General features: G+C 47.6%; 1 protein-coding gene across 1 annotated transcript in view; it reads left to right on the top strand.

The window, feature by feature from the left end:
• The window catches only part of ERCC6L2 (ERCC excision repair 6 like 2), a 1,215,137-nt gene that overhangs the window by 981,915 nt on the left and 206,747 nt on the right, over window positions 1-26,475 (top strand). Inside the window, exon 20 of the mRNA XM_078675691.1 lies at window positions 13,107-13,261. Within this exon, the coding sequence (XP_078531817.1) occupies window positions 13,107-13,261 (155 nt within the window). The remainder of the gene's footprint in view (window positions 1-13,106; window positions 13,262-26,475) is intronic.

Raw genomic sequence — 26,475 nt, 5'->3', positions numbered from 1 at the left:
CTGTCCAAGGGAGGTTTTCACCCCTTCGATAGCAGCCATCACATCCTGTAGCGTAGGCTCCATTGTAGGGCCCGAGGCCTCTCCACTCCTGTCGTGTGGTTTACTAAACCCAGTAGGCGAGCCTCTGGGTTGCGTGTAGCGATCCAACTTGTTGGCTTGGACGTACCGGTACCCTCTGATGGACTTAGATTGCTGTTTCTCCGCATCAGGTTTAGTCGCCATTTCGAGGTTGGGTTCAGAACAAGACACACGATGCCTTTATTTCTTGCGACAATGACAAAAAACAATGCCCACCGCTGACTGAGTGATCTTGGCCTCACTCAGGGTCTGTCAGTGTCCTGCGCCGATGACTGTGCCAATCCATGAACCAGAGGGCCAGCTGGATCTGTGACCGCTTTGTACGCACTTATCTGCGCACCCTTCCAGCTGCAATTACGATCTTCAGCACTCCAGATGGGATGCCACCTCCACAGCCCACCGCCAGTCGCTAGCGATCCTCCGTCACGCGGGCCTTTGAAACTTCCTGCTCGGGCCACAGCCGCTCCATATATCCTACCAATGCGCCACACATGCGTCCCCTGGCCAGAGCATCACACTGGGGCACTCTCCACCGCCCTCTGCGGCCTTGCAGCACTTTCGGCGCACTCTCCAAGTGCAGGCGCGATTTGCAGCACTCAAGATGGAGAGCCACCTCCACTGCCCGCCGCCAGTTGCTGGCGATCTTCCGTCGCGCGGGCCTTCAAAACTTCCTGCCAGGGCCACAGCCGCCCCATATACTCTTCCAATGCGCCACACCTGCGTCCCCTGGCCAATGCACAGCACACGGGGGCACTCTCCACCGCCCCCTGCAGCCTTGCAGCAAAGCGGGAGCACCCAGCCCACGATTCCGCTCACCAGCCCACTATATGCCGCTCTTCTATCTCAGGCAGTGTCTGTAGGGCCATGTCTGCGGCCCAGTTACCTCTGAGAGTAGTCAGGGGCTGCGCGGGCTCAATCTCCCCTCGATCTCCCCTCAATTCGATGGGTGGCATACGTCAGGGGGGCGCCCACGAAACGGGAGCAATACGGGTCTCATGTGGGGCCGGACCGGCGACTTCCGGTTTCCGGCCCCGCTGTTTATTCACTCACGCCGGGGTCTAGCTCAACTCGAGACCCCGGCTTCCGAGCATGCAGGCCTAATTTTTGCCGGTGATGTTACTCCGGCCCTCGGCGGAATAACGGGACGCAGAGAACAGCACCCGGCGCCGCTCTCCTTCCGCCACCGATTTCAGCCGTCAGGCAGCAGGCTATCTCCGAGGGCGGCGGGGGTCCCGGGAGCCCAAAGCTCACGCGGCCATTTTGGACTCGTGCGAAGCTCCTCCGATCTCAACAGTATAGTTAATTCCCATAAATGGGAAACTATCCCTTAGCCTGGTTTTAAGGGGTACTGGCATCCTGGTGTAGGGGGGGAGCGATGTGCTCTATAGTCACACACTAATGAAGATTGTAAGAGGGTAACATATATTCTCAGGTGTAATAAACACATAACTACCACTTTTTGGGGGATTTGGCTACTACTTATTTAGCCTGTCATGTTTATTGAGAAAAACAAAGATACATCGTACCGATAGTAACACACAAAACCAATATATCAACTAAAACACAAACAACAGAACCCCGGCACTCTAGATATTCTGTGTACAGTTGACATATAAGTTAATAAAGCAATAGAAACAACAGACTGATGATGAGAGAAACTTTCTGTCACAAGAATGATCAGAAAGCCTTGATTAACCCCTTCGGTGCTGATGACAAAGCCAGCTCGTCATCAGCGTTACCTGCGCTGCGCGGATGACGAGCTGGCTTTGTCATAAACAAGCCTTTTTTTTTTTTAGCGCACAGCGGGAATACGCGGTAGCGCTCATGAGGTTAAATAGTTGCACAGTGACCCCTTATCCATAGTGTTTCGGTAACCGGAGGACGCGGGCTGTTGAGGTCACACCTATATTCCCTACAGGGTCTTATCAGTGTACCCTGATTCCTGCAAGCTACTCAGTCTCCAGATCAAGACAAAAGGAATGGTTTTACAATGGTTTTGCAATGATCTGGAGTCCCACCTAATTGGGGACATCGATAACATAGATCTTTAATTGATCCAAGTGATTTCTACAGCTACAACTGTGCAATTTTGTTTTAAATTTGGGTTTCGACACACTATGGAAGTCTTCAGGCTCCTATGTTACCACGACTTAAGCCTTGAGGAAGTCACGGTGGTAACGAAACACGCTTGGCTGTTTCTGTACGACACAACAAAGAACTGGAATTCTAAAATTTACCATAGAATCTGTCCTTTGAGCGCTTTACAGTTTATAACTGGAGGCACATACAGTGATCCCTCAGGTTGCAGCTGCTTAATTTGGGGTACATGGACACACAATTGTTTACTCTTGCCTGCTGTATAGGCCAAATACGGATAACCCAGATTTTTTTTCTGCTTTATGAGGAGAGATAATTAAGGTGGGATCCACTCACATCATATGGGGGTGAAGATTTTAACATTGCCCTACGTTCCTCCCTAGACAGGTCCAATCTTCTCCGATAGCACTATAATAACACACAGGATGTCCTTTCGCAATTATTTCTTGTCCCCGGGCTTCTAGATGTGTGGCGATATGCCCACCCATCCACCAGAGAGGGCACTTTAAACAGCTCTGCCTGCCCCTTTACAGTACTTCATATGATATAGTATGCTTAGCTGGTTACTGCTCTGAGTTGTCCAATCTGAGATTTTGTGTGCAGTTATGGTAAAGAGCTGGCATGTTTGAAGGGAGAGAGAAGTGGAGTGCACCCGGTAAGGGTAAATAAATTGTCTTCCTTCCATTGAAAACCAATGAAGTTCATGCTGGGTAGCCAAGATATGATGAAATGTGCATAGTTGGAATTCTATTAGACACTATTTGGTAAACATTCCAAAGAGTACAAGTATACAGTGGGCATGGAGGCTAACCTCTTTACTCAGCCGTCAAAAACGAATCCCTCAGGAAATGGACAAGTATCGAATGCGATTTAGTCTGCATAGGAGCTTAGGAGAAAATTGATACTTTTGGGCCTGATTCCCAAACTGCACTTTGTAGTACATTTAAGTTTTGCATGTACTTTATGTGTGGAGCTCTCCGCCCCGACTGCAGACTTGCCGCACAAAGTATACGTTTTGGTTGTAAATATGAGAGAAACACAGGGAATTTCAGAAAGGGGCTGACTTACTACTAAAAGGGATGGGATTAGTGAGGAGTAAGAGGGTTTTAAGAAGGGTCATGGAGGGGTTTAGGTAGGAATGTCACCCATCCACACAAGAGTGAGCCAATTGCATTATTTTGGGGGTGAGGCATGTAACTTACACTTTTGCGGAAAGTTTACACTCTGAAATTGTGAATACAGTAACTAACTAAAAAGTGTAAACTTACTAAAAAATGTACTTTACCTTTGTGAATCAGGCCCATAGTTTACATCTTCCGTTCATCTATCTGTACATTCAAGTAGCCTTTAGGTATGATGCTGGTGACTGTATGTTAGTCTAATGTGTTGTCTGTGTCTGTATTGTCTGCATGTCCATGGCTGCCTACACCTGCAGGTATATCTTTTGGTCTGTATATATGGTTACCATTATGTCGGTTGTCTGTTCTGCATCAGTGTCTGTATGTTCTATTAAGTTAAATGTATTTTGTATAATCAGCTTCTGCCAATTGATTGGCCCATACTCATGTCTGCTCCTATGAGTCCTGTGATTCTTTGGTGCATTCATCCTACGCCAAAGTAAGTGTAGAAGAGTTTTTTTTTGTGAGGTGATCATTTTCCCTACTGTTGTTTTTGGTTGGAGTGGAAAGACAATTATTGTGACTCTTCAGCTCAACCCATGTGAGTGCGACTTATCATGAGATATCACTGCAGGGCACTATGCGGGACAGGTAGGTGTTTGGGTTTTAGTCATCTAACCTGTGTTAGCAATGGTAGTGTTGACATGTAGCTGGTGTGATGGACCTACTGTCCTTCAAGAAGCCTTTGTGGCTGCCTGTCAGAGTCATCATAGTGCAGTATATGTGACTAATATATTTGTAGTCTGATGTATATTATTCATTTTGCCCTGTACTTTTGTTACCCTACCTACCTGTACTTTCTTGAATTAACTGTTGTTTTCTTGTTGTGTCTGCTGTTTACCTGCCCGATGTCACTCTGTGTGAGATTCACTAGGCCCCTTGTACCAATGTCTTACCGTCCTTCTTGTTTTTATTCTCACTAGGGTCTTTATTTTTGAGCTCTGAGGTTCCCTTCCCCAAAACTCTTGTTTCACTGTCTCCCTGTTCCTTATGATTTTTTTTTTCATTCGGTTGTTTGTACCAGGGCTCCCAGGGATAGATCGATGCAGACAGACAAGCCGGAGCACATGTAGGCGTAGTGAGCAGAGTAGGGGAAGGCTTTGTTTGTTCAAGTTCAAGTTCGGGCATTTATATAGGGCACTACTCACCCAGAGGGTCTCGAGGCGCTTGGGAAGGGGTTAATTATTTGTCGAATAGCCAGGTTTTAAGTTCTTTTCTGAAGGAGATGTGGTTTTGAGTAAGGCGGAGGCGAGTGGGGAGTGAGTTCCAGGTTTTGGCCGCCAGGAAGGAGAAGGATCTTCCTCCCATGGTGGATTTTCGGATGCGCGGGACTGCAGCGAGGGCTTTATTGGACGATCTTAGTTGGCGGGTGGGTTTGTAGAAGGACAGTCGAGTGTTGAGGCATTCGGGTCCTAGATTGTAGAGGGCCTTGTGCGCGTGGGTGAGAAGACGGAATGTAACTCTTTTGTTGACGGGAAGCCAGTGGAGGTCTTTTAGGTGTCCGGTAATGTGATCTTGGCGAGGGATGTCCAAGATGAGTCTCGCTGATGCGTTTTGGATGCGTTGGAGTTTTTTCTGTAATTTTGCTGTGATTCCGGCGTAAAGTGTGTTACCATAATCCAGTCGACTTGTGACCAGTGTGTGGGTGACAGTCTTTCTTGTCTCGAGGGGGATCCAGCGGAAGATCTTTTTGAGAATGCGAAGTACGTTGAAGCAGGAGGATGAGACTGCGTTGACTTGTCTGGACATCGAGAGAGAGGAGTCTAGGATGAAGCCAAGGTTACGTGCATGGTCTGTGGGTGTGGGTGCTGTGCCCAGAGCGGAAGGCCACCAAGAGTCGTCCCAGGCAGAGGGTGAAGATCCTAGGATGAGCACCTCCGTTTTGTCTGAGTTGAGTTTTAAGCGGCTGTGATTCATCCATTCGGCTACTTCTTTCATGCCTTCGTGCAGATTGGTTTTGGCGGTGTTGGGGTCTTTGGTGAGGGAAAGGATTAATTGGGTGTCGTCGGCGTAAGAGATGATGTTGAGGTTGTGTTGGCGCGCGATGGATGCGAGTGGGCTCATGTAAACGTTGAAGAGGGTGGGACTGAGTGAAGATCCTTGTGGAACTCCACAGATGACTTCAGTGGCCTCTGAGTTGAATGGGGGAAGTCGGACTCTCTGAGTTCTCCCAGCTAGGAACGATATGATCCAGTCCAGGGCTTTTCCTTGTATGCCGATGTTGCTGAGGCGTTGTATGAGGGTGCTGTGGCAGACTGTGTCGAAAGCGGCGGAGAGGTCGAGTAGAATGAGGGCCACTGATTCTCCGTTGTCCAGTAGTGTTCGGATGTCGTCTGTCGCTGCAATGAGGGCGGTTTCGGTGCTGTGTTTGGCTCGAAATCCGGACTGAGAGGGGTCGAGGGAGTTGTTGTTGGATTCAAGGAAGGCGGCGAGCTGGCTGTTGACGGCTTTCTCAATGACTTTGGCCGGGAATGGGAGGAGGGATATGGGTCGGTAGTTTTTAAGTTCAGAGGGGTCTGCTGTGGGTTTCTTCAAAAGGGCGCTGACTTCGGCATGTTTCCAGCTTTCTGGGAAGGTGGCAGAGTTGAACGAGCAGTTGATGACATCCCGGAGTTGGGGTGCGATTATGGAGCCGGCTTTGTTGAAGATGTGGTGGGGGCAGGGGTCTGTTGGCGAGCCAGAGTGGATTGAGTTCATTAGGCGGGTGGTGTCTTCAGTGGTGATTGGGTTCCAGGCACTAAGGATGCTAGTTGGCGGAGTAGAATCTGATGGGGGTGGGGAGGGTTGAACGCTGGGAGTGTTCTTGAAGCTGTTGTGGATGTCGGCAATTTTGTTGTAGAAAAAGGAGGATAACGCATCGCAGAGGTCTTGGGAGGGAGTGATGTCGTTAGATGCTGCGGTGGGGTTGGTGAATTCTTTGACGATGTTGAAGAGTTCCTTGCTGTTGTGAGTGTTGTTGTCGAGACGCTCCTTGAATGTTGATTTCTTGGTGGATCGAATCAGTTGGTGGTGTTTGCGGGTGGCTGCCTTGAGGGTGGCCATGTTGTCGGTGGTTGGGTTTTTTCTCCATGTTTTCTCCAGGGTGCGGCATAGCTTTTTGGATTGTTTGAGGTCATCATTAAACCAGGGAGCCTTTTTGCTGGCTAAATTGATCTGGTGCTTTTTCAGGGGTGCTAATTCGTCAGCACTGTGGGTGATCCATTGCTTTAGAATGGTGGCCGCATGGTTTGGGTCCAATGAGAGGGTGGGGGGTTTTTGTTGAGTGAGGTGAGGAGTTGGTCGGAGGTGATTTTGTTCGTTTCTCAGAGGAATAGGTTGTGGGCGGTTGTGGGTTAGGGTGGTTTTGTAGCTGAAGTGAACACAGCTGTGGTCCGTCCAGTGGAGAGCTGTGGTGCGGTCGAAGGAGATGTGATTACTGGAGGTGAAGATAGGGTCGAGCGTGTGTCCGGCTATATGGGTGGGGGTGTCGACAAGTTGTTTGAGTCCGAGGTTGGCTAGGTTGTCCAGAAGGGTGGTGGTGTTGCTGTCGTGTTTGTTTTCAAGGTGGTAGTTGAGGTCTCCTAGTAGAATGTAGTTCTCGGAGGCGAGGGCATGTGGGCAGATGAAGTCCGTGATGTCATCGTTGAATTGAGTGTGGGTACCTGGAGGTCTGTAGATGAGGGTGCCTCTGAGTGTGGTCCTAGGGTCGGTGTGGATCTGAAAGTGGAGATGTTCGGCGGTTGCAAGATTATCGTCGGAGCTGGTCGTGATTTTGATGGTGTTCCTATGGATGATGGCGAGGCCTCCTCCTTTTTGATTGGTGCGGTCTTTTCGGATAATCTTGTAAGCGTCCGGTATGGCTATGGCGATGTCGGGTGCTGATGATGCGTTCATCCATGTTTCTGTAAGGAAGGCGATGTCCGGTGACGCAGTGTCGAGTAGGTCCCAGAGTTCAGTTGCGTGTCTGTGGACTGAGCGGGTGTTAAGCAGGATGCACTTCAGGCGGATAGAGTCGGAGCTGTGTGTGGAGGAAGTGGATTTGGTGAGGGTCCTTGTGACAAGTGTAGCTAAAGGCTCTATGGCAAATAAAGGATAGCTCTTTTGATCTGCTGTCTGAAAGGTGAGAACTAGCTCTGCTGCCTGGACTGAGCATAGGGCCAGTCATTTGAGCAAGAGATGGCTGTGCTGTCTGTGACAAGTGAATGTATGGCCTACAGTTACTTTCTCAAGTGCTGATGTGTCCTCAGAACCCTGACCAAGATAATTGCCTGATGTGTATCAGTACGTATATTGATTTGTGTGCATAGGTTTCTGTAGGTTTGTTTATGTACATGGATGCCTGTAGGTGTGTTGTCCATCCTTTTTCCTCTACCGCTTTCTTTATCGGATAGAGACTTCAATCCGCAGGATCCTTACCTTAGAATATCCCCAGGTGTCAGACTGGATCCAGAAGATTTGCAAGCAGTACCTCTGCGTGCCAATAAGTGGCATTATTTGGCTCTGCGCTGGCGTTGTCCGCACTGGAAGTGATATGTGTGGTACCTATGTAGCCGCCACCCTGGCATGCTGGCATGCTGACGTCAAATCTGTCCTTTCCACACCAGATAGCATTTATCCGATCTGATCTGCCCTTCAGTCACTTTTTGACTGGTTTCTTTCTATGTTTTGTAAAAATATTTTGAGAAATATTCTCCTGGTGTGAGATATGTTACCCATGACACTCTATGATTTGAAACCATGTTGGGCCTGTTACAGGCAATGTTGGTGACAGACCCCCACTTGGTTTGTTTGTATGCTTGGAGCGGGACCACGACTCCAAGACCTGCGATGACTGCGCGTGATGCACCCTAAGGTGATGAGCTCTCCCTCAAGCTGCTCGCTTCCCGACATCAGTCTACTCCGTGACGCTCAAGGTTCCAATTGCGTGGAATGTCCCGGGACCATTTGCAGAGCCCTTCTCAACGGTCGTCGTCACACTCTACATCATAGGGAAAGTCAGGTAAGTCCAACAAACACAAGCAGTCAAAGAGGACTTCAAATTTGCAGTGTCCTTTAAAGTCTTCAGGCAAGCCTGAGAGTTTGTGGATCCTGAACCATACTGTTCCATGCTTCCCTGATTTTCCCGGAGCCGGACAGACCTCCACCTAGCTGAAGATGTCGATGAGGCCATGCGCCTCATATTTTAGCAGCCGACCCCTCTGGAAAGCCTGTGGACCCCACAGGTGCATGAGGGACTCCTACTGGGCCCACGCCTACAGGTTTGCGGCAGTTGTTTCCCACGGATCCCTTGTGGGACCGGTGGGCAGTCACTGGCAAGACCAAGACATTCCTTGGCACTCTCTCTAGTGCAGATGCCCACGGCACCACTCCTAGGCTGTGGCGCCTGCATTATTATTTCCAACACGGAGCCAGATGGGTGTCATCTGGCACTGACTGGGTCCATGCTTCCCGGAGCATTTTTTTGATAGGCCTGGAGGGGGAGACAAATGTGAGTGGTCTACGGGTCCTTATGGCTGCCAGCTCTCAGATGAGCATCAGGACAGCTGGCAGGTGAATCTGGCGGAGGTTAGTGGGTTAGACACCTCACCTGACACTGGTGTGGTCTCTCCTTCTATCGTGACTAAGGAGCCTCTTGTGCAATGGTGGTGCTTAGAGGGGCTGATGTCTTGGGCCTTCAGTTGCCCACAGTGGCAGTCAAGACAAACGTCTTGATGGCGGTGCTACAGCTGGGAGTCTCCCCATCTGAACTCTCTGTTCCCGTTCAATGAAACCCTTACAGACGTCCACCACTGGGCCTTGTCCAAGTCCTGTACAAGGGCTCCTGTGCATAGGACGTTTGCTCGCCACAATCACCCCGTTCCTGGGGACCTGTTTCCTTAGTTCCTAGGAACCTCAGTTTGCTTACTCAGCACCCCACCCCGGAGAGCTCGCTGGTCCAAGCCTCCACATCCTGAATCAATTCCGGCGCATTTCCTACCTCTCCACTGGATTAGGAATCCAAGATGTTGCTAACTTTGGCAAGAGAATGTTTTCTTCTGCCAGTTTAACATTTTGGTTGTTGAACACCACGTTCCTATTGGACAGTTATTCCCATACAATATGAAATGAAATGAAATACCAGTATTTGTAGAGCGCACAGCTACCTCCGAAGTGGTGTCCTGGAGCTGGGGGCCCTCGGGAAGATTAAGCAAGCTATTGCCCAGGGTCACATGGTACTGGGCTAACCTGCCGCCGGCATCGGGGATCGAACCGTGAACCCCGTAGCCTGGAGTCAGGCACCCTGGCCGCTGCGCCACACCTCTTTCAATATGGGACTCAGTTGTGCAACTATTGCCTATGGTCTTGGAGGAGGCCCCAAGCCATACTTACCCAGGCTATTACTGATGGGTAGATGCAGCTAAGTTCACCATAAGGTGTGGGCTCGACACTGCCGATGCTCTAACGGTGCCACAAATGGCGGAGAGCAACTGGCTTTTCAGGGCATGTCCCTCTTGGACATTGCTTTTGATGGCTCTCGCCTTTTGGAGAGAATGCAGATTCAGCTCTGGAGCGCTTTAAGGACAGCAGAGCTACGACCAGGTCCTTGGGCCTGTCTATGGCCACTCATCAATCCCAATCCGCTTTCTAACCTATTTGTGGCCACAGAAGAGGGCTTTAGCCACGCCCATTCCCTCCCAGCCACCACGACCAACAGGCTTCTCAGTTTTTTTTGGCCAAAGGTGCATGTCCCATAGACAACTTGACACAGATGGCCAGCAGTCATGTCACTGATCAGAGGACTCTGGTCTCCAGCTGAGTCTGAGCTCCACATCAACCTGTTGGAATTTCTGGCGATTCGCTTGGCATTGAAGGCCTTTCTTCCTTTGTTCAGGGGAAGACTAGCCCAGATCTCAGAGGGAACTGCAAGAGAGTCTTGCTAACAAACCACAGACCTCTCTCCCTTTCCACGGCCAGATCTCACTGTAGAGACAAATGTATCACACCTCGGCTGGGGCGGCCATCTGGGGGAGATCAAAGGACTCTGGTCTCTGACAGAGTCCGAGCTCCACATCAACCTGTTGGAACTTCGGGCGATTCGCTTGGCGTTGAAGTTCTTTCTTCCTTCGATCAGGGGAAGACTGTTTCAGGTGTTCAATGACACCACCGCCACAACAGGGCAGAGTAATGTTGTGGACCCCCTGTCAAGTAGCACTATCTCTGTGGACATAGCTGGAACATCAGTGCATTTCCCTGGTGGTTCAACACATGGCCTGCTCTCTGAAGGCTAGAGATAACAAACACAGCCGAAGATGCCTAGCGGATCACAAATGGCCCCACCATCCCGAGGTGATGCAAGGTCTCCTTCAGCAGTGGGGCGCGCCTTGGTTAGATCTGGACACCACCACAGAGAACTGGCAGTGTCAGCAGTTTTGCGCGCTGGAGTTTCCAAGGGAATTCTCGCTCAGAGATGCTTTTCGTCTTGAGTGGAGTTTAGGCCTCCTCAACTCCTTTCCATCAATACCACTTCTGCCCAGAGTTTTCTAGAAGATCAGGAAGGACTGGGCCCAGGAAACCCTTTTGGCTCCAGATTGGGCACAGAGTCTGGTATCCCGAGCAGTTGACCATAGGTCCTCACGTCAGGCTGCCTCTTTGGGAGGATCTTCTGTTGCAACAACAGGGAGGGGTTCCTGCACCCTAACCTGCGCACCCTGTACCTTCATGCATAGAGATTGAGCAGCGACAGTTGACAGCTTTTGGCCTTCCTCCCGAAGTCTGTTATGTTATAATGGCAGCCAGGAGTCCCTCCACCTAGTTGTTATATGCCTGCCATTGGTAGAGGTTTGTTTCATGGTGTGACCTCCACAACATTGACCCCCTTTTCTGCACCTTTATCCATAGTTCTCTTGTTTGCCTTATCTTTGGGCCAACAGAGCTCTGCTCTGGGTGCAGTTGAAGGTTATCTCACTGCCATCTTGACATTTTTGCAGTTTTCCAACCAACCTTCTTTCTTTAAGTTGCCTGTTGTGGCTAGGTTCCTTAAATGCCTGAAACATATGTTTCCCCCATGCCATTTATTCGGCCTCAGTGAGACTTTAACCTGGTCATCATCATTCTCATGTGTGCAATATTTGAACCTCTGCACAATTGCCCTCTTAGGCTATTGACCATCAGAACTGCCTTTTTAGTGGCCATAACATCAGATAGGAGGGTCAGCGAATTTCAGGCACTCTCTGGGCTCGCTCCTTATACCACCTTCTTCCCATACAAGCTGGTTCTCCGAATCCAAGCCTCCATCCTTCCGAAGGTTGGGACTCCCTTCCATGTAGGCCAGAACATCACCTTGCCTACCGTCTTTGCTCCCCCTCATCTCTCCAAAGGGAAGGAGAGACTCCACTGTCTGAGCCCAAAAAGAGTATTGTTGTTCTACCTTGACCGCACAAAAGAATTTCACGTGGACAATCAACTCTTTGTTGGCTATGTAGGGAAGGTGGTGTTGAAATGGACCATCTTAAGATGGATCGTTCTATGAATTATGATCTGCTATGCATTGACCAAGAAGCAACTCCCTGAAGGCTTGAGGGTCACCTCCACCAGAGTCAAGACTGCGACCACTGCGTTAGTGTGCGCTGTTCTGGACATCTGCCAGGCAGCAACGTGGGCTTCTCTGCACATGTTCACCAAGTACTGCTGCCTGGACAGTAAGGTGTGTGGTATTGTGGCCTTTTGAGGGCATTTCACCCGCTTGGTCCTGCAGGACTTTCTAATATAATTTGCTTTGCAGTCCCACCTCCAGGGAAGTATTGATTGGTTATCTATTCTCAGCTAAGGAATCTGTGACTAAAAGTCTCTATCAGATGAACAAGTTACTTACATTCGGTAATGCCTTATCTGGTAGCGACTCTATCTAGACGCAGATTCCTTACCTACCGTACCCACTCTGCGAATCGATAACAGTGTAAAGGACACCCTTCTCAGAACCTTAGCTTGTCACACCAATGGTCAGTTCTCATCGCCTGACATTGAAAGTCGCAAAAGTAACTGACGTCTGTGTGCCTCAGTGGCGTTTGTATAGCTACCGTGTATGCCACGTCCGGCGCTGACAACGCCGCTGACATAAAGCTGAACAAAGCCAACTACTGCTGCTCAGGACTGCTCGAAAATCTTCCAGAACCAATCTGATGCCTGAAGATATTTTAAGGTAAGGAATCTGCGGCTAGATATAGTCTCTACCAGATACAACGTTACCAAAAGTAAGTAACCTGTTTGTCTAGCCACACCCACTGACCGTTTCTCTGGCTGTGTGTCTCTGTGTTATCTGTGTGCATGGGTTCCTGCAGGTTTGTCTGTGTACAAAGTTCCTGTAAGTCTATTGGTATGTACTCAAGAAGGCATGTATGTCAGTTGATCTGTGTCCGGGTGTGTCTGTTGACTTGTGTACATAGTGGTATATGTTCATTTTTTGCTTCATCTTCAAGTTTGCACATGTGTGTGCTCTTTGTATCTAAGTTGCGTTTCTCACTGTGCAAGCAGTACATAAAAACTAACCATGTTGTGGTTTTCAGTGCATGTATTTATGCATATTGTGATCATGACTCTAAATTTATAAAACACCTGACCAAAGAATAATCGATAGGTTTACTTAATTGAAGATCTAGGTCCTTGAAGCTGTGCAATCAAGTACTCTTTTTGCAGAACAAGCCTACTCTGAATCATAAACAGAAATGCTGCTTTCAATTTAGTCATACATGCGTTTATGTAGCTAAATGTGTGTTTGTTTCTTTATTAATTTGCTAGATGGTGTTCAGGAGGTGGCTTACATTCATTCAAACCAAAATGTTGTGGGTTCAAGCAAGGCTGAAAATCACATGAGCAGGCGGGCTGTTCGAGATGTCTTTGAATTGAAGCAGTTCTCCCAGTTCCCAGCTAACGTTGCTGTGAGCATTTCCCAGGTAAAGAGGGTATGGTACTTTTTGGTGAGAGTGCTTTCTGAAGTAAATTTCATCTTGCATTTAATCTGTTTGCCCCATTTTCGCCATTTGACTCATCGTCCAGTTAATCGGACCACTCTTCATGCAGTAGTACAAGACTCAGGTGCCTAGAAACACAGAGAGGCGACCAAAAAGAAGTAACTCTCTTTCCGAGTTTCTCTGCGAGCTAGTTTGTAGCAAAGTTCAGCACTTCAGTTTCTGCTCTCCCCTATGACTGGCATACATGGAACTTTTGTAGTGATGGTGATACATGACTTATTTTGTATGTTTTTATTTATGTCTTTTATCATATCACAACTAGTACTGACACAATGCAAAGTATCGTAAGTAGGAGCAGGGGAGAGGTCCATAGGACATACTTAGTGGAATAAAAGGGAGCGGCGAAGTACTAACAGGAATCAACTCCAAACACGTTGTCAGGCGTCCGGGCATTACAATTCTTCATTGTCGAGCATACCATTCCACCCCAATCCAAAGGATCCTTGTGTGAGTGCATTGTAGCCAGGTCACTCTAAGCAAAGAGCATCAGTTCACAAAACCCTCATCGGTTGTGTTTTCTGGGGACCGCTCCATGGGCGGCACAAGAAATCATAAGAGACTAGGCAATAACAATCCTCTAGAAACAGGTTAATAAACAGTATCATTTAAATTTTTAAAGAAAAACTGTAACTATCTTGGCCCTCACATTGTTTCTAGAGCCAGAAGCATGAGGCTTGCGTAAAGAAAAACAGGGAAAAGGGCGGTGAGGAGGAAGGGGTGGTGGGTAAGGCAGATTTCTACATTGTAGAACATCAATAATCAAACAAATAACTTATCAGCGATCGCAACTCTTCATCCTAGTTTGGGATGGGACATCTCAGTAACCTTTGTGCCAGATATATACAGTCATATAGCTGTCTGTAGCTACATGTAATTGTAGAGCATGTTTATCAGATGAATGCCTCATTGTGGTGACCAGATCTGGAGGTAAACCTCTGCCTTATCCTGTACTTTATATCTAAGTTGTTCATATGAAGCAACTTCATACAGCTCAGTAAACCCTTCTTCATCTGTGGGTAAGTGTGGAGAGTGCTGGAGAATGCACAGTTTAGCTTCAGTAAGTGATGTGGATAATAGACGGCGCTTGAGGGTTGTCATTGAAGGCAAATCGGTATAGTTGTCATGGCATGGGTGTGGAGATGGATAAAGATTCAATGAGAGTGACTCCGCCTGCTGTCCATAACCTAAATATGTCTCTGCGGTCTTCTGATATATGAATAGTGTGCAGTGCAGTTGCCCGCATCTCCACAGTTCGAGTGATGTTTTAAACATATCTTCCTAAGTTTTGTGGGAATCTTGTACCAATCTTGGATCAACTTGAATATTCGAAATTCTATTTGGGATGGCCTCACTTCTCGGTTTAGGTTTGCAAGAATCTCGACCGATTTTTCTACAGTATAGTGCATTTCCAACAATTTTTGCTATTTGATTTGTAGCCCAGTTGTTGGGGGTTGAGACTATGGATGTTGTACCAGCACATTTGACATTATTCTCTATGCTGTCTATGCACATGGTCATCAGCCCCTTTGTTAGATTGTTTTTCTCTGCCATCGGGTTCAGACGTCTATCTTGGAGCTCCTTGACCAAAGCTTCAACACCTTCCACAAGGCCATTCCATCGCCCTGATTCATAACCCTTTGACAGATAACACTCAAAAGACAACCAATGACAGGTTTTCTCCACATTTTTCATTCCGCCTGACCGGGCTCAGGATCGAACCGACTTTGCCTTCCAAATTCGATGCCATCTTCTTCCACTCAATCCACACAAAGTGATGAGAAAGGCTCCCTTCAGTTTCTGCCCTAAGTGCCACACAAAATATTCCAGGCAGGATTAGCACTTGTGTTTTTTACATCTGAATAATTGAAAGCATTTTATGTTGTTTTGGACCTTAAAGCAATCACACAAAAAAGTATGAGGAAAAGACATTATAAGAGAGGGAAAAAATGAGAGAGCCTTAGGAGGAGAAATCTTAGCTCCCTATCTCAGTCAGAGAACCGATAAACATCTAATTTGGTAAAAATGACCCTTGGTGAAAGAGAGGACTCCAAGAATGGCTTAAAGGAGAAATAGAGGCTTAAATGGGTACATGAAGGAATAGAATGAGGAAGGGATGAATCCAAAAAAAGAGATACAAAAAAAACCTTAGTGACAGCACAGAAAAATTAATAGGAATATGTGCACTTTCCATTCCCTTCTCCCATAGATTTTAAGACTGACGATGAGAGCATCTGTGAAAACGCTGTCAAGTGGATGGGGAATGAAGTGAGTGAGAATCTGAGTCTACTTAAAGTGGTTTAGCCAGGTAACCTGGAACAAATTAAAAGGAATTTAAGTTAAACCGCAAAACATGAACCAGTACCCACCCCGTTAACAAGATCCGAATCTTCAGGTAAGACCACTTCCACAAAGAAGCATGAGAAATCTAAGCTTTCCTCCTGAGAAGTTGCTAGGACATCAAGGTGCCCTTCTGTCTTTCTGCCAGTCTTAAACCGAGGAGCCGGTTCTTTCACAGATTCTGATGCACCCCAAATTTCTGTGGCCATCAGTGATGCCACAACAGGTTGAAGAATTTAAGGAGGCCATGTTTTTAATTTTTGGCACCCTGCCAGCCCTTCTGCTGTGCTTTTGGCACCACGGATCTGCAGAGAGCGCCCATTGGGTGGCTTTGACTTCTGAACTCACTTCAGGTTCAACTCCGACATCAGAGCCAATACACACCCAGCACCACGATCCATGCCAGTTCCTGCCACGTAAATGCCAGGCCCAACTAAGCCGACGCAGGAGGTGGACGTCAATCCCATTGTCCTGTCACTCTTACCAAAAAAGGTTTCATTCTTGGCCAAAGTGACACTCCAGAACAGCTCTGACACTGCAACGCCCATTAAGTTCTCACTGATAAGACAGTGCCTTTGCCTAGGATCTGCCCTCCAGTGCTCCAACGATTTTTCAGGTCTCACTCTGACCAGAGTCAATTCGCTTTGGGTGATGATGGGGATGAATTTCCTATACAATATGATAATAGCAATTTTTATTTGACAGTACAAGAGAAAAGTAGATTGGACACGACCCTGACATGGTGCTGGGTTCTTCAACAAGAAAGACAACCTTATTTGCCAAAGTAAGCAGATGAGAGGCTGAAGTTTTTGATTTGAAATTGCCTTCTGTTGAGGTGAAATCCAACATCCTTACTTGCCAAATATACTGTACACTCAGGCCTGGACATGAACTGTTTAGGCAGCGCGGTTGGAACTAGTGTAAGTCTCCTGTGCCAAGCATGGATGAAATGTCCAGGCCTGATTTTCAAGTGTTGCTTATGGATATGCCTTTTGACCAGTCTCACCTATTTACTGAGAATGCTGACACCGCCCTTGAGTGGTTTAAAAAATGAAGAGCCACTGCGCACGGTCGGTCTCTCCTCACCCATAGTATCCACAACAATTTATCCCATTTGATGCATCGCTAGGGGCTTTGCTAACAGGGTGTGTCAAGGTCCACAATCCTAACAACAGGCAACCTAGTCCTTTCGGGGTAAAACAGGAGTTCCAACAGGCTGCATCTAGGCCCACAGGGACAGCGACCCTACCAGTCCCAGTCCCTCCGACGTCAGTCTCCAAGCCACTTTAGTTTGTCCTTAGCAGGACATGACCACATTGTGGGAGCAGAATTAATAATTTCTCCATCAGTGGCAGACTATAACATCCGACAGATGGGTTCTGCATATATTTCAACAGGGCTATTTCCTGCCATTCTTTTCCATCCCACTATCTCTTCCACCTAAATGGAAATGGCTTCCGGTGGAGCATTTGTTCATTTTACTGCAGGAAGTTCAGGCTGCTTTAGCAAAAGGAGCCGTAGAGAGAGTCCTGGCATCAGAAATCTGAACTGGGTGCTACTCCCATTATTGTCTAAAAAGGAGGAGGCCATTGTCCTATTTTATATCTTCACCATCTTAATTTCTTCCTGTAGAAGGACATATTCAAGTATCTTACAGGATCCAGGGGACTGGATGGTAGCAATAGACCCACAGGACGCCCATTTTTATATTCCCATCCTGCAGGCCCTAAGGAGCAACCTGCTGTTCAGAGGGGGTCAAGAGCATTTTCATTCTGAGATGTTCCCTTTTCGTCCTCCACAGTTTCATTCAGGTGTTCAGAAAAGTGATTGCGGTAGTCGCAGCATACCTTCAGAAGTGAGGGTTACCAGTCTTCCCCTTACTCATGATAGCTGTTCAAGACAACTCACCACAGTCAGTTGTTGACAACACCCAGAGAATGAGGAGCCTCCTTACATTGTTGGGGTTCAGGGTCAACATGCGGAAGTCACACTTGACTGCAGCACAGAGGCTCCATGTCATCTGAGCCATTCTACATACAGTGCATTTTCTGGCTTTCATTCTGAATCAACGAGTCCAAGTTATTCAGGCCATGATCCAGATGTTTCATCCTTCACCTTATTGAGGTGATTCTGCGGCTTCATCAACTTTGACCTCCTGCATTCTACTTGTGAAGATGGCATAAGTGGGCTTTGCAGGGAGATCTGAAGTCTCATTGATCCCAGTACCAAAGGAACCTGTCAAATTCCATCAGGTTTTGGAGAAGACTGCAAAAGATCTGCAGTGGTGGCTGCTCGATTACAACCTGACCAGCTGCAGGTCTCCCTTCCATATCCATAGCTGTCGATGGTGGCAGATGCATACCTTCTGGGCTGGTGATGTCATCTGGGAAAGGTGGAGATCAGAGGCCTCTGGTCACCTGCAGAAACCCAGTTCCACATAAATCTGTTGGAATTATGGGGCATTCACCTGGCGTGGACGGCATTCCTGCCATTAGTCAAGAGAAGGCCAGTGCAGGTTCTCATGGTTCCTAGGTCCTGTGCCAAGAGGCTCAGTCCCTCTGAATCTATCTGGAACATCAGGGCAGGGCATCTCTCAGATCATGAACCACCATGATCTTTAAATGCCAGGGCAAACAAGCGCGTTGGAAAAATGTCTATAGAGAGGCAATAAGGAATTACAAGGCGGAAATTTAAATTGCTCAATCCTCCTTCTACGAGGTTAAGATTAGTGCAGCTGCGAACTCACCCAAAGAAATTTTCCGGATTGTTAAATCCCTCACTACTACACCACATAAAGTCCCTAACCCAGTTGATGCACAAGATCTCAGTGATAATCTGGCGAAATACTTCTATCAAAAAAATCTGTTGATATCTCAATCGTTTCCTCCCCACCGGAGCGAGTTGGCAGCCCCTAGCAGTAAGAGCTCCTTCTCCAAACCATAGTGTTCACTAGCTGAGTTTAAGACGAGGTGACATTGAACACACTCTTCCCTAGGGTAACCTCCGGCTCACCCATGGACCCGTCTCCCCCGCAACATCTTACCCTAGTCACGAAAGCCATCTCTCCAGTAATTCTAAAGACCCTAAATGCCTCTATCACCAGAGGAAAGGTACCCTCAGCCTGGAAATGCGCCCAGGTTAGAGCTCTTCTGAAAAAAACAAACCTAGATACTTCCAACCTGGCCAATTACCGTCCCATTTCTCTTCTTCCTTGGCTGAGTAAGTTGACCGAAAGACACATAAACTCTACTCTAGTCCAGTACTTGGAATCAAACAATCTACTCCATGAGTCCCAGACAGGGTTTCGTCGTAAGTTTGGGACAGAGACTGCCTTATTGGCAGTAACAGAAGAGGCGAGGAGACTGGTAGGCCAGGGCTGCTCAGCAGCAATTATTTTGCTGGATCTCAGTGCCGCGTTTGACACTGTTGATCATACCATCTTGCTTGAGCGCCTTAAAAACCTGGGAGTAACACACATGGCTCTCACTTGGCTCCAGTCCTTCCTAAAGGATCGGTCTTTTCAGGTTATCCAGGATACTGTAACATCTAGCCAGTGGCCTCTCAGCTGTAGGGTTCCGCAGGGTTCTTCCATGAGCCCCATGCTTTTTAACACCTATATGGCTGCGTTGGCAGGGATAGTACTCCCATTCGGCATTCACATCGTTACCTATGCAGATGATACCCAACTGGTGGTTGCATTAAACCACCCAGAGGGTTCATCCTGCGCCCTAGGCACCTGCCTAGTGGCGGTAGCCGAATGGATGGAACTATCCCACCTTAAGCTGAACGGTGATAATAATGTTCTTGGGCAAATCACCTTCACCCTCTCTGATGCTATCCTGGCCGACCTGTCTTGGCACTATGCCCGTTCCAAAGCAGCAGATTTAGAGCCTGGGCATCTGGCTTGACAGTACCCTCTGTTTCAATCATCAAGCCGCCAAGCTCTCAGCTACTTGTTTTGGCCTGATGAGGATGTTAAGAAAAATTCTACCTCTAATCCCCTTGGTGCAAGCCCTTATCCTGTCTCGACTGGATTATGGGAACGTCCTATATTTGGGCGCCCCTCTTGCAACTGTTAAAAAACTTCAAGTGATCCAGAATTGCGCGGCCCGCCTACTCCTCCAGATTCCCCGGAGGCAGTCTGCGAGCCCCGCATTGAGGACACTTCACTGGCTTCCCATCCAGTCTAGAATACGTTTTAAGGCTATGTGTCTGGAGCTATTTGGAAAACTGGACCTGGCATTATTCATCCTCTGGTGTCCCCCCTACCTACCTCCCAGGAGTCTTCGCTCCAGCGATGCCTTCCTTGCTACTACATAGAAGGGTTGAAGATCCAGATGGGGTGGACGCTCCTTTTCTCTGAATGCTTCCAATCTTTGGAACTCCCTTCCCCTCACTCTCCATAGGGAATCCAACTTACTGACCTTCCGTAAATTGCTTAAAACCAACCTCTTCAGTGCCACTCAATAACTTGCTGTGCTTTCTTCTGTCTGGTCATAAGCGCTATGAGGTCTCGGTAATTATGCGCTATAGAAATTTTATCTCACTCACTCCTGGCAGATTGCATCCTAAGGTGGCACAGGACCGCTTTCAACAGTGAGGAGAGCTCTGGCTAGACCTTATCGCCACTGTCGAGAATGAGCACTGTCAAAACGTCTTCGAGTAGTTCCCAAAAACGCTTTCTCTTGGAGATGCATTCAGGATAGAGTGAGGCACATGACATCTGGATGCCTTTCCACCGCTGCCTCCCCTCCTGGAGTTCTGAAGACCACCAGGCCCAAGTCATCCTAGTAGTTCCATATTGGGCCAGGAGGGTGTAGTACCTGGAACTTCAGGGAATGAACATTTGTCCTTCATTCAGGATACAGCTTTGGGAGGATCTTCTGTTTCAGCAACAGGGCAGGGTTCTGACCGAGCCTGCGCAATGTACAGCTCCATGCGTAGAAGTTTAGTGGCTGCAGTTGTCTGCGTTTGATCTACCTCCTGAGGTGGTAGATTTTATCCTCGCAGCCTGACATCCCTCTTTGAAATCTATTTACTCAGAGCACTGGGACAAATTTGTGGCCTGGTGTGAAGTCTGCAATACAGACGCCTACAAGGCAACCTGTTGTGGGTGTTGTTGTTTGTTTTATCTTTGTCCCTGCAAGCTCTTGCAAAGGGTACAATTGAAGGTTATTTGTTATCCCTTTTGGCCTTTTTGCGTTCGCTGGATCAACCGTTGTTGTTTAAACACATGTTGTGATGCAATTCATTAAAGGTTCCATGCATATGTTCCCTCTAAAACCTTTTTTGATGCAAGTGGGATCTTTTTAAAAAAAAAAATGTATTTGCATTTTGTATAAGATAACAAACAGTAACACAAAAAAGTAAAACATTACTTAGCTATCGAGACAGCCGGCCCTCCAGGGATACAAAGATACACAATATAACAGTGTTATGCATCCACATCACATTAGATAGAATACAGTCCAGTGGTTCACTCCTTCATCTCGTGACACGCAGGTCATAACATAATGCATTACAGCCACAACAAAGTTTAGCCCCAACCTTTTGCTCAGTGCGGACCGAGGTCCAGTCTCCAGTGATTGTGTAACAGGGGTCGTGTTCAGCAGCGGAACCTAGCCAACTTGTGAATGGGACCCAGATGTCCTTTGGGCGGGATTGCGTCGGTAAGAGTTCCTAATAACAAGACAATTGATCCACACAGTATGTAGCATTTTTTACCCATTCCCTCGCTGTTGGAGGGGGAGCAGCGCACCAGTGCAAGGCCAACTGTCTCTTCGCCAGCAGCAGTAGCATTGCTGCGAGCCTCCTCTACTGAGGTGGTGTGCTTTATACTACTCCCAACAGCGCCACCAGTGGTGTGCAAGGCAGCTCTTGCCCCGTTACGTTCTTGATGTGATACAGTATTTTCAACCAAAAGTTGGCCACAGGCCTGCACCTCGAAAGCCAGGTGTAGAAAGGTCGCTTGGGAAGCCCTGCACCACCAGCAGTTATTATCAGAACGCAGCCCCATCTGATGGAGCTGTGTGGGAGTGCGGTAAAGGCGGTGAATTTATTTGAAGTGAATGAGCCTAAGGCGATAGTTAGGAGACAACTGCTCCAACAGTCTGCAACTGAAGTCCCACTGCTCGTCAGTGATGTTCACCCCTAGGTCCGCCTCCCATGCACCACTTGATGTTGGCACTACTATGGGAAAGTCCCTCTGTGTTATTGTGTAGATGCGAGAGACTAGTTTCCGACCCTATTGCACGGTTATTATGTTTTTGAGTGCAGGCAACGTCTGAGGTGGGGTTGGAAACGCTCTGAATCTACTCCGGCATGAGGCGCATTGCTCATAGTATAATAGCAAATCTAGCGCTGAATGAGGTGCAGGGCCACACATTTGCTGCAGCGTGAAAATACTGTCCCCTGGGTATAATTCCTGGCTAGTCTTGATGTGGTGTGATTGCGCACATGCCTGTGCCTTGCCGTCCACGAGGGAAGGGAACAGTGGGTTATTTGCCAACGGCATGGAGGGAGCATAGAGTATGTCAGTGTTTGCCCTTTTACACAAACCTCCCCAGGCCATTGGAAGGTTTCTGGGGTGTCTACTTCGTTGCACAGGCGTTTGTATGTTTTATAGAGTGCTGTCCTTAGGGGGGAGAGGTGCTACCCTGTCTATTTCAATTGCCACATGAGGCTGAAATGGTATGGGGTGTACCCAAAAAAGTAAATATTGTGCCTGGGCACTATAAGCATAAAGCGTGAAGTCCAGAGCTCCCAGACATCCTAGTGCCCGCGGCAGCGTTAGTATCTCCCAGGATACCCTAGGTTGTCCCCCCGCCCAAATCAGCTCAATCATGAGTGCTCTGAGGCGCATGAAAAAGTGTGCTTTAATTGTAATAGGAATGTTGACGAATAAATACAATACTTTGGGCAGGATGATCATCTTTGTTACAGCAATACGGCCCGCCACGGAGAGGGGGAGAGACTTCCATCTCTTCAATTTGTCATCATATATAAAGTGATGTCGTACACGTACTTTGACAGGGTGAGCCCCCTTGTAGTAAATCCGATTCCTCGATTTGTTTGGTGTTGCCGGATTCTGAAAGCCAATGGCTCAGTTGCTATAGCAAACAATAAAGGTGACAGAGGGCAGCCCTGCCTCATTCCTCTGGTGATAGTTATGGGGTCAGATATCATTCCATTAACTTTGAGGCGCGCTGTGGGCAGAGTATAGAGAAGCTTAATCTGCTATATGAATAGGGGATTCAAACCCAGCCTGTAGAGAAGTGGGAACAAGAACCCCCATTCCAAGGACTCAAACGCCTTAGTGGCATCCAGGAGTGCAGCGATTGCCAGGACATGAGTGGCGGGATAGTGGACCTTCCCGGCACAAAGTCGGATTGGTCCAGTCTGACGATTAACGGGAGCAACGGCTGGAGCCTATTGGCCAATAGTTTGGCAAAAATGTTGGTGTCTAGGTTAATCAATGATAATGGGCGATATGAGTCACATTTCGAGGGGTCCTTGTCAGGCTATAGCAGTGTGATAATTATGGCCTCCCACATGGACCTGGGCAGAATCCCCAGTTGTGAGGCTTCTTGACAGACTGCTAGTAGGCGAGGATCTCTGTGTATTCCTTATAAAATGTGGGCGTAAGACCGTCCGCCCCCAGGGCTTTGTCTGCCGGCAGGATATTTATGACCCGATGCACATCCTCGACTGTAAATGGGACGTCCAGGTATTCAAGATGTGCTCTACTGAGCCACAAGAGCTCTATCGAATAAAAATAGTCTTGCAGCACAGAGTCGGGTGGGTTGGCCTGGGAGGTGTATAGCTGCTTGTAAAAATTTCTCATGGTGTCTCGGATGGCTGGTGGTGTAAGCGCAATGTCATCGGCAGGGGTGACAAGGGTTGTGATGTACTGTGAGCCTCTTAGTGGCTTCAGGAGATTTGCTAAAGTCTTTCCAGGCCTGTCTCCCTCGCCGTATCTGCGCGCCGTGGCATGTTTGTGTAAGACATTAGTTTTCCTAATCGCCTCCTATTGGAACGCTGTTAATTTACTACGAATATGCCCTAATGTTGCAGATGAAGGTGAGTGAAAGTATTGTGTTTCCAATGTTTGTATTTCTTTTTCTAACCATCCAAAACTACCCCGGATGTCACGTAGCACCCCAGATTGAAGAGCAATGTAGGACCCGCCGGTCACCACCTTGAACGGCTCCCCAGTGTTCCGGCGGTGTCGACAGACCCCGCGTTGCGCTTGAAGTACTCTGTTATTTGATTTCAGATCTTCTCTCTAAATACCGCATCTAGTAGCTCATTAGGGGGAGGCGCCATGCAAATGGTTGTATGTAGGGCTTCGGTACTGAGAGGGTTAGCATGACTGGGGCATGATCCGACAATGTGCGGGCATGATGTGCAGCCTCTGTCCCAAGAGTGTATGTCTTTGGACATTAGCCAGAAGTCAAGTACCATAGCGGGATCTTAATTTGGTCCTGACATTACTTTGTGCATTTCCCCATTGAGTCAATGCAGAGCTTCTTGTTGCATCGTCTGACTCTTGAAAACATCTTCCTCATTGTGATCGCTACAGCTTGTAATGTGAGTGCGCTCCTGGCTCTGAGTCTGTTCAGCCATCCTACATCATTTTTCAGATAAATTCGTGTTGAAGACCAGGCCAGCCTTTTTGCTTACAGTCATTACGCATTATCACATTGGGTAATCCCATTACCCTCACAACCTACTTTTTCCCATGTCACCCCCTCGAAAGAGGAGGAGAGAATCTTTCAGCTGGACCCCAGACGAGGTTCTAGCTTTTACATTGATTGCACCAAAGACCATAGGGTGGGCAGTCAGTATTTTATGGTGTTGACTGGGGCAAAGAAAGGTAAGGCCATGAAGAAAAGGACTTTGTCAAGTTGTTTTGACCTCTGCATTAAGACGTGCTATGCACTGATCAAGAAGCAGCCTCTAGAAGGACTGAGGACTTATTCCACTTGGGCCAAGTCTGCTACCACTGCATTTGCACGCAGAATGCCAGTTCCACCAGATTGGATGTATGCCCTAACTGATTTATGGGAATACATCCCTTTACTTAATTTTTTACACGTTTCTTACAGAAACCTCAGCATTCATATGAATCACGTGAGGACTTTATTGAATATTGACGTTTTACCACAGCGGGCGGCTTCAGCATGTCTAACTCACTTACGCGGTTCTATGGGGTCTCGGTCCTTGTTTAATTCCCGTTTCACAAACATGCTCGAGACTAGCACATCTAACACGTTCGCACTACGCAACACTTTTCTTTTGTTTCCGGACACACCTTAATCTTCCAGCATTGTGTTTTATGTCACTTTCGCGGCACATTTTTCTTTCACCCGATGATTCCGAGCTGTTGACACCCACGATCACCACAACCTCACTTTGCATGATACTACTCTCACTTTTGGCAACAGACGGCCCACACTGGTTGGCTTCTTTATTTACTACATCATTCAACTGCACGATGCATATTGTTGTTTATAGACTTGCGAGAGTCTTTCCAGTCTAAGACGGTTTCTTTTATTCTTTATTCTTAGAATGTCCCCTGACGAAGGGCACATGTAGAGCCCGAAATGCATTGGGCTTACAAGACAACCCACATAAGATGATTATGTGTTACTCACGATGAACTTTACTGAGAAATGAATGATTATGGATGACTTTTTGATCACTAAAGATTTATGGAAAACGAACTGATTCAAGATTCTTGTCTTTACACTTCGACTATCTTGAAACAAGCTTTATTTGCCTGATCACATGGTGCATTGGGGGACAACCCCTATCCAGAGGTTGCACTTTCCTTGTTGATTCATAAAGCTGCTTGGCACAGACCGCTCAACCCCGATTGCACGCGACAACATTAAAACTTCTCAAACTTCAGAATTAACTGGTAGTGCGTTTCCCATCCTATTCATAGTTCCTGCAATCTGCCAGGCTGAGATGTGGGCACCACTGCATGCATGCACAAAGTACTACTGCCTTGGCCCCCAGGTCCAAGGGGAAGGGCCTTTTACCCATTCAGTCCTGCAAAGCTTTTTGGTCTGAGCCCATTCCATTGACTCTCCACCTTGCCGAGGTACAGCTTTGGTATTTATTCTAGATGTGAGGAATCTGCTGTCAGAATTATCCATCAGAAGAACAAGTTACTTACCTTTGGTAACACTCTTTCTGGTGGACACTCTATCTATCTGCAGATTTCTCACTGCTCTACCACCTCCCGCTGTATGGAATGGTCTCTTTTTACCACCTAATAAGGTCCCAAATTAGAGATCGGCACACTTGTACTGAAAATTCATGCTCTGTTGTGTATGAGGGAGCTGAAGGAGTCAATCAAGAAATTGACATCGGCATGCAGCATAGGCACCTTTATGGGGCTCTATTCCATTATTTCCAGGCAGAACAAAATTGAGGTAGAACGGCACGATGCCACCTAGTGGCACACGGGAGCACTGCTGTATTAACGTCACCTGAGGAATATTCTAAAGGTGAGGTATCTGTGGTTAGATCAAATATCCACCCGAAAGAGTGTTACCAAAGGTAAGTAAGTTGTTTATTTGATCCAGAAAAATTACTATGCCACACTAAGCATTATCCCACCTACAGAACCCAGTGTGCCCACATGTGTTCATAACTTTGTGCTAAGCAGACTTATGGATCTACTTTTCAAACCACTGAATTCTTGTTGCGTACCAGCATTAACATAAAAAATGGCATTTGCAGTCACGTTTGCATCGACATTGTAATCGCCGGGATGGCGTCCCGGTATC

This window comes from Lissotriton helveticus, chromosome 2_1 (genome assembly GCF_964261635.1).
Source record: "Lissotriton helveticus chromosome 2_1, aLisHel1.1, whole genome shotgun sequence".
Taxonomy (NCBI): domain Eukaryota; kingdom Metazoa; phylum Chordata; class Amphibia; order Caudata; family Salamandridae; genus Lissotriton; species Lissotriton helveticus.
The sequence above is the reverse complement of the archived record's forward strand: the minus strand, read 5'-3'. Positions and strand labels throughout refer to the sequence as shown.